Below are 9,339 nucleotides of genomic sequence, written 5' to 3' on the forward strand. Positions count from 1 at the left end.
GACACATACAACCTACTAAGACTAAATGAAAGTCTGATCAGATTTACAACTAATATGAGGATTGAGCCAGCAATCAAAAGTCTCCAACAGCAGATACAACAAAAATTCTAGAACCAGATGGCTTCACTGGGGTAATTCTACCAAACATTCTAAGAAGAATTAACATTAATCCTTCTCAAGCTCTTCCAAAGAACTGAAGAGGAGGGAGCACTTCCAAACTGATTTTGAGGACAGCATTAGCCTGATACCAAAGCCAAAGACAACACAAGAAAATAAAATAAAACTACAGCTGAATGTCCCTGATGAACATGTATGCAAAAATCCCTAACAAAATACTAGCAAAGCAAATCTAACAGCACATTAAAAGGATTGTACACCATGACCAAATGGGATTCACCTTTGGGATGCAGGGATAGTTTGACATATGCAAATCAATAAATGTGATATACCACATTAACAAAATAAAATATAAAAATCACATAATCATCTCAGTAGATACAGAAAAGCATTTCACAAAATTCAATACTCTTTAATGATAAAAACTCTCAACAATCTAAGAATAGAAGGAAAATACCTCAACATAAGAAAGCTGACATCAGGCCAGGCGTGGTGGCTCACGCCTGTAATCCTAGCACTCTGGAAGGCTGAGGCGGGAGAATCACTCAAGGTCAGGAGTTCGAAACCAGCCTGAGCAAAAGCGAGACCCCCATCTCTACTAAAAATAGAGAGAAATTAATTGGCTAACTAAAAATATATAGAAAAAATTAGCCGGGCATGGTAGCGCATGGCTGTAGTCTCAGCTACTCGGGAGGCTGAGGCAGAAGGATCACTTGAGCCCAGGAGTTTGAGGTTGCTGTGAGCTAGGTTGATACCATGGCACTCTAGTCAGGGCAATAGAGTGAAACTCTGTCTCTAAAAAAAAAAAAAAAAGAAAAGAAAAGAAAAAAGAAAGCTGACATCATACTAATGGTGAAAATGGAAAGCTTTACCTCTAAGATCAAGAACAAGAAGACAAGGAAGCCTACTCTCACCACTTCTATTCAATATAGTATTGGAGGTCCTAACCAGAGCAATTAGGCAAGAAAAAGAATGAAAGGCATCCAAATCAGAGGGGGAAGAAGTAAATTTATCCCTGCCTGCAGATGACATGATCTTATATATAGAAAACCCCCAAAGGCTGGGAGCAGTGGCTCAGGCCTGTAATCTTAGCACTTTGGGAAGCCGGGTGGATTGCTTGAAGTCAAGAGTTTAGTCACCTGCTGTTTCTCATGGTGGCCTGTTGGAAGAAGTAGCCACCATGGTAACATCATACTGCTGGCTTGACTTGCCTTTTTCTTCATGTTTTCCTTCCTAAGCTTGAACCTCCCCCAGAATGAACCAGCACTTGAATCCTGACCCCAGGCTCTGCAATCTGGAGAAAGTGGGCGAAAACATAGTTGGCAAGGTAAGCTGGTAAGTTGAATAGGACATAGGGTAGTAGAAAAAGGCAGTGTAGACAACTTTTTAAAGAAATTCCCTTCCCTGTGAAGCAAAGGGGGAAAAGTGGCATTTGGGAGAGGGAAAGAAAACAGGTCCAAAAATTGTTTAGAAGGTGTCTACAAAGCTGACATAGGCTTTGAATAAACTTTTGCTGTAAGAAAGAACATTTAAATCAACTCTCCATTTTGAACTACTTGAGCCAATTGGCTCTTTAGAGCATGTGTTCTATTTTTCTGAAGTTTCAACATGATGTAATGAGAAAGGGAATAAAAAGGAGGGTACTCTAACCAAGTGAGTAGGGATTTGATCTGAGAAAGAGAGAGCTGGACAAGGGGAGAACTGTCAAATTAGAAGATAAAAGGGGGATTAAACATCAGGGTTAGAGAAGCTGTTGATCTGCTCAGACTCACCTATTTGGTATATTCCTTCAGTCAGGTTAACCAAAGAACATAGCAATATGGTCCTATTTATAGATGACATCAAAAGATGACTATCCAGCAAAAACTATCATCATAAAACATCTATTTACTTTGTTACAACAGAACCAGCTTTTAACCCAATTCAACTTAACAAATATTTATTTGCCACTGTCATGTGAGGCAATGTCTCAGGCTCTGTGGAAGTAGAATGGTTGCAGAGGAGGTGGGTAGGGAGGTTTCTTGGGTGGATATAACCCACTTGTAACCTGAAGACACCTATAATCTCAGAGTCGGGAATAAGATGAGGTACGTAGGTTATTATTATTCAAGGTCTGTGATGGTTAACTTTATGTGTCAACTTCACTGGGTTAAAAAATACCCAGATAGCTGGTAAAACATTATTTCTGGGTATGGCTGTTAAGGTGTTTTCAAAAGACATGATTTAAATCAGTAGACTGAGTAAAGAAAATTGCCCTCACCAATGTGAGAGAGAAACATCCAAATGGCTGAGGGCCTGGATAGCACAAAAATTTGGAGGAAGGATGAATTTGTTCTCTTCTGGAGCTGGGACTCCATCCTCTCTTGCCCTGGGACATGAGAACTCCAGATTCTCTGGCCTTTGAACCCTGGGACTTCTACCATGGCCCCCCCTTTGGCCTTGAACTGAGAGTTACTCCAACAGCTCCCCTGATTCTCAGGCCCTTGAACTCAGACTGAATTACACCACCAGCTTTCCCAGTTCTCCAGCTTGTAGACAGCATATCATGGGTCTTCTCAGCCTCGATAATCACATGAGCCAATTCCCATAATAAATCCCCTCTTATATATCTATATATATCCTACTGGTCTGTTTCTCTAGTGAACCCTCGCTAATACAAGGTCATGTAAGGTAAAAGCCATAAAAAAGGTACAAATAAAGTTCTAAGGAGGTCCAAAGCAGGGAGAGATTGTGCTAGTGGGAAATAATCTGGAAAAATCTTCATTGAGAGAGGTGATACATTTGTTAAACATAATTTTAATAGTTGGATATAGTTAATAGGATAGGCAGATACAAGGCACAGAGGCAGGAAATAACTCAGTAGAATTGAAGAATGATACATTTTGACAGTTTTGAAGGATATATCCAAGAATTTTGAGAACCCCTAAAGCAGTCGTCCTCAAACTACAGCCTGCAGGCCACATGTGGGTGTTTTTGCCCGTTTGTTTTTTTACTTCAAAATAAGATATGTGCAGTGTGCAGAGGAATTTGTTCATAGTTTCTTTTAAACTATAGTCCGGCCCTCCAACAGTCTGAGGGACAGTGAACTGGCCCCCTGTTTAAAAAGTTTGAGGACCTGTGCCCTAAAGGTTTATATACCACTGTATCATAACATTTTTCCAATAAAATGCACACACGATGCTGAGTCTATAGCTACCAAACTACTCCATGTGATGTGAAGGATGGCCTGTCAGCTGGGCTAAATTACCAACTAATTAAGTGACTTGCTTATCCTTTTTTAAATAAACAACAGAAATTTATTTTTCATAGTTCTGGAGGCTGGGAATTCTGAGATCAAGGTGTTGGCATGGTTGGGTTCTGCCCGAGAGCCCTCTTCCGGGTTACAGAGTGCTGACTGCTCATGGTATCCTTGCAAGTCAGAGAGAGAAGCTAATGAACTTGCTTCTTCAGGTGTTAGTGCATAGGATTCAAATTTATTTCTCAGCAAAATGATACATGACCACCTTTTGCTCAAAATGGTTAAAACCTTGAATGTTAACTCCATAAATATCTGCAGCCCACAGCAGCTCCATCTGGCTGAAGTGCTCAGCATGAATCAGCCCAGAGAAGAATCCTGCTTGTTTTAAGATGAATGGGAACATTCTATCATTTATTTTTATTTATTTATTTTTTTGCTTCAAAGTGCTTACTTTATTTAAAAAAGAAAAGATCAAGAGGGTTGCAGGAATTTTTTTTACAACAAATCCATGTTATGTGTCCCAATCTCCTTCTTCCTCTTCCTTTAGTGCAACATGGCGCAGCAGCCTCATCAAAAAGCTCTGATTTCAAAGATGTTCCTGAAACCTCACCTACAGCAGCACTCTCGGGGTCCCATTAGGGGTGGCTCCTTTTTTCTTCTGCAGCTGATTCTGAACTTTTCGAGATTTCACTACTTTCATCCCCACCTCAAAAACTTCACAGATGGCCTTCCAAAAGCAATGAAAATTATATTCAATAAGCCCTTTTCTTTCAAAGATTTCCTCTCTGACAAAGCAAATGAGAGCCAGGAACTTTGTCACCTCTTTTAAATAAAGAACTGTTGTATTATTCAGCTTTATAATGGCTGCTGATTCCTTGTCATAGGGGGTTCCTGCTCCATCTTCTTTGAGACCATAAATCCAAGAGATGTCGATAACCACATCTATCATCACAGCAGAGCTCATAAGTTTTTTTTTTGTTGTTGTTGTTGTTTTTGAGACAGAGTCTCGCTTTGTTGCCCAGGCTAGAGTGAGTGCCGTGGCGTCAGCCTAGCTCACAGCAACCTCAAACTCCTGGGCTCGAGTGATCCTTCTGCCTCAGCCTCCCGGGTAGCTGGGACTACAGGCATGCGCCACCATGCCCGGCTAATTTTTTATATATATATCAGTTGGCCAATTAATTTCTTTCTATTTATAGTAGAGACGGGGTCTGCTCTTGCTCAGGCTGGTTTTGAACTCCTAACCTTGAGCAATCCGCCCGCCTCGGCCTCCCAAGAGCTAGGATTACAGGCGTGAGCCACAGCGCCCGGCCTCATAAGTTTGCATATCCACTGGAGTACTATCAGTTGCAATATAAATTTTACTGACCACATCAAATAGAAATGCCTTTTCAATTCCAGAATTTGAGATAAAGATGTTTAGCAAATTCTCCAGAGTTGGGAGCTGTGGAATCAGTTTCTGAACCACTTTACTAAAAGCTTCAAATATTGAATGATCATACATGCTTGTCAGATAAAAGCTGAGGTGAATTTTTTCTAATCCAGCATCTGCAAGGTCGTCGTTTGCCCTCTGGTGACTATCTCTTTGGGTTTCAATTTTGTGGTCACCTGACAGACCATCCACTTTATGGATAAACACCTCGAAGCTGATGTCGCTATTCACTTTGTAGGCCCTGGTCACCGTGAGGAGCAGCCTGGCCAAGGCTTCCACGTAACCGTCCTGGGAGTCGATGACGAATATGAGTGCTCCTGTTCCCCTGAAGATCATCTCGTAGTCAAAGGCAGGGTCAAAAAAGTCAATCTGTCCAGGGAAGTCCCAAATCTGAAAACTGACAAAGGAGCCGTTGGACACCTCTCCCCGGCAAATCTTGTCAGTGCTCTCCAGGAACAGGGTTTCGCTGGGAGACATTCTGTGAAAGACGGCTTTCTGGATGGACGGCTTGCCGCTTCTCCTCAGCGCCAGGAGCACGATTCTCGGCTTCACCCCCGCGCTGAAGGGATCGCTGAAATCCAGAACTCTCTCCTCTGTCCGCTGTCCGGGTCGGCGAGGAGTGGGGCCGTCCCCGTAGTCCGCTACCCCCCAGCTCCTCCTCGTCCGCGTCCTGCGGCTGCGGTTCCCCAGCACCTGGCTCATGGCGTCCACCAGCCGGCCGTCCCGGGGCCATGGGGGTCCCGGGTGAGGGCCGAGCCTCCTCGCCGGCCGCCTGCAACCTATTTCTGAATTGGGGTTTTGTCGGAAGCTTCGCGGGCGCCGGCGGAAGCGGGGCCGCGCGTTCCCCGCGATTCCCAGCGCGCCCGAAGCCCCGCCTGCTGGCGGAGGAGTCAGCCGCGGCGCGCGGTTCCTCCCGGGGAGGGAGAAAGAGCCATGCTATCATTTCTGTTTGAAATTTCCTAATATTTCTTCCATTTTGAGGAGCCATTCCTGCATGAACATATCCAGTGTTTTATCTTCTCTCCTATCTCACTCCTTAGCTAAAACCAAGGGAAAATGGATTTGCAGATCAAGAAGCAGAAGTGGACAGGCTCAGCCCTTCAGCAGGCCATGTAGGCCTCTGGGGCCCACAGTAGCCTCCCCATCATGGGCCAGGGAATATTAAGTGCAAGCCTTAGAGATAAGCAAGACCTTACAGTATTGACTGGGAATAAAACTCTGGGAATAACAGTGGATATGTTCATGCAGAAATGGTTCCTCAAAAGAGAAGAAATATTAGGAAATTTCAAATAAATGATAGAATGTTCACATTCATCTTAAAACAAGCAGGATTCTTCTCTGGGCTGATTCATGCTGAGCACTTCAGCCAGATGGAGCTGCTGTGGGCTGCAGATATTTATGGAGTTAACATTCAAGGTTTTAGCCATTTTGAGCAAAAGGTGGTCATGTATCATTTTGTTGAGAAGTAAATTTGAATCCTATGCACTAGGACCTGAAGAAGCAAGTTCACTAGCTCCGCTCTCTGACTTGCAAGGATACCATGAGCAGTCAGCCCTCCGTAACCTGAGGGCCCTCGGCAGAACCCAACCATGCCAACACCTTAATCGCATCCCAGTTTCTCCTGCTGGCTCTGGCAAACTTTATGCTGAAGAAGAGAAAAGGAGATTGCAGAAAGAAAGTAACACAATTAAGATTGCTCAAGACAACCGACCAACAACAACAATTTTTTAAAAATCCATAATACCATGGTCTCCACCGCTTGACTCACTTCCAGATATAGTAGACACTCTTATAGGTAATTACCAAGAAGAACCTATGTCCACAAAGCAAAACCCTGACGAGTAACTGATTAACTGAAGCTTTTTAGAAGCTGCAACTGAGGGCTTCAGTTAGCAGGAGTGGGGATCAAGGCACTGAGGATTTGAGAAGAAATAAACACCAATTAAATTCATGGTCATTATCTTGAGATACCAATATTGCAAATCTGATTTTGACCAAAATAAAACCCTCCAAAACCAAAAAGAAAATGTCCTGCTTATTGGAAAGATATTTTTCTATCCTCTTGATGTTGTAACACAATACTGCAAAGAGTTAAAGCCATGCTTGAGCAGATTGTTTAAATATTGAATTAAAAAGGGAGTGGGAGAGCATTTCTTTTCAGTTATTCCTGAACTTCATCTCTAATGACTTTAAAATACAAAAATTGATAGACTATCAGGCAGTCATTAAATGTGATCATTAAGAAGGTTATACAGGGCCGGGCTCCTTGGTTCACGCCTGTAATCCTAACACTCTGGGAGGCCATGGCGGGAGGATTGCTCAAGGTCAGGAGTTCGAAACCAGCCTGAGCAAGAGCGAGACCTTATCTGTACCATAAATAGAAAGAAATTAGCCAGACAACTAAAAATATAGAAAAAATGATCCGGGCATGGTGGCGCATGCCTGTAGTCCCAGCTACTCAGGAGGCTGAGGCAGTAGGATTGCTTAAGCCGGGGAATGTGAGGTTGCTGTGAGCTAGGCTGATGCCACAGCACTCTAACTCAGGCAACAGAGTGAGACTCTGTCTCAAAAAAAAAAAAAGAAGGCTACACAGAAATATGAGTAAATAATCCTTAAGTAATGTTGAATGAAAAAAATCAAAATATAAACATTTGGAATTGTAATAATAGCCTACCTTTATTAAGGATTAACAATTGAATAAATATATACTATGGGTATGGACTAGAATGGAAATAGTTGCACCAGGATATGAGATTTGGGGTAATCTTTTTCCATTTCCTTGAAAAACTTTTTTTATATTCTTATCACAGTGACTGATAAAATAAATATAATCAAATAACTAATTCTAAAGGAAAAGCAAACTGATGAATATGCAAATTACACATGAAATATTGATTGTCCTGTGGCCAAGTTTATGATGGAAAGGTATTAACAGGAAAATTAACTTTTATGGAAAACAACAAGTAAATCAATCTGTAACTGTAAAATTTTTTAAAACCTGAAAATGAGGAACTGGGTTTGAAAGTTTAAAAGGAAAACTTAAAGCAATATTTATATCAGACCCAGTACATGGGGGAACCATGGCGTGCCTCCAGCTGTCCTAGGGAGCCCACAGTATGGCGGTTTTGCAGTTGGGGAGCTCTGTATCCAGACTCTGGCTCCATCGCTTACTAGCTGTGGATGCTTGGTCTAGTGATTTAAGCTCTGTAATCCTCAACTTCCTCATTTGTAAAATGGAGATGTAGCTAACCTATCTCATAAGATGGTCTTAAACAATATAAGACATATAAAGCAAGCACCTAGCACCTTGCCTGATAGGCAGTTCATGTTCAGTAAAGGCTACTTCCCTTCTCTCTCCATTCTCTTTTCAGAAATTCGTCATGTAAAAGCGGACCTACCAGTGACTGAGTTAAACATTAGGTTATTAGTGATACCATTTACCACTTATAGACTGCTTGCTAGGAGATTCAGTGCCTGTTACATGGTAGGCTCCTAGTAAAACTGTTTAACTGATGGATAGATGATTTAATCTCTGTCTTCAGATCCCTAGAGGAAGAGATACTGGGTTCATTCTGTATATTTCTAAGGAATACATCTGGGACCAGGAAGTATGGTGGTAATCTCTCTTTATTATTTTGATCAGAGAAAGTGGATTTGGCAAAACAAAGTCCAGTCTCTTGGGGAGGAGTCCTTGGGAAGAACAGAAGTGAAAAGGAAGCTTCTCTGAGCAAGACACATACTCTCCAGGTCTTTAGACTCGCTGGAAAGGGTCACCCTCTTTGGGTCTGAGAAAACAGCACTCTGCCAGAGGTGTGTTGCACACTCCCTCCCTTCCCCCATCTGCCGAGTGTGGACAATGCTTAGGCCAAGAGGGAGGGGCTGGTGGGCAGAACAGCAGTGGGGCTCCCACTGGTGCCAGCAACACCCCAGAGTTGCTTTGTGTGGAGGGCTTCACTCAGCCATAATCAGCCTATCATGTCACCAGGCCCAAATGCACTTAATTTCCTTGTGGAGTAGGTAAAAACTACAAGGAGGCAGAGTTTCACATAAAATCAAGAACAATATTCTAATAAGCTGTCCAAACATGGAAGAGGTTTCTCATCACCAGCCCCCGAAATGGAAGGAATATTTCTATGGTTGTTGTTATGCTGGAGAGAGAATTCTAGCTTTGAGTCAATGGTTAGATGAGAAAAACTCCTTCTAGCCAGAGATTTTCTGATTTCATTTATGAGGCTTTCATGTTCTTACAACTAGGATTTAGACTGGCACCTAGAGGCTTGCTTGCAGAAGAAAGACTGTTACCACAAATCTGAGCCCAAGGGAAACTCTGTTCCTTCTCAGTTCAAATTTTCAACTCCACCTGAGCCTAAAGATGTTTCCCTTCTCTAGATATTTCCACCGGTGGAATCTCACAAAAGCCTAAATGTTATGATCTTGCAGTATCACCACACCTCAACACAGCTACAGGACCAGGACAGAAACACAGAGAAAGCTCCTTCTCTTTCCCAGTCTCGTGGGTAAAGAAATAGGTAATACATGTGACAAAATTAAATAG

At 42.5% G+C, this 9,339-nt stretch overlaps 1 protein-coding gene across 1 annotated transcript; it reads right to left on the reverse strand.

The window, feature by feature from the left end:
• Positions 1–782: 782 nt before the first annotated feature.
• LOC105860385 (ras-related GTP-binding protein D-like) lies at positions 783–7,430 on the reverse strand. The gene is given in 4 exon segments (XM_076002334.1): positions 783–4,302; positions 4,304–4,314; positions 4,665–5,436; positions 5,438–7,430. Coding segments are annotated over 4 exon segments (1,455 nt in total). The 5' UTR covers positions 5,773–7,430; the 3' UTR covers positions 783–3,965.
• Positions 7,431–9,339: the final 1,909 nt, after the last annotated feature.

This window comes from Microcebus murinus, chromosome 4 (assembly GCF_040939455.1).
Source record: "Microcebus murinus isolate Inina chromosome 4, M.murinus_Inina_mat1.0, whole genome shotgun sequence".
NCBI lineage: Eukaryota > Metazoa > Chordata > Mammalia > Primates > Cheirogaleidae > Microcebus > Microcebus murinus.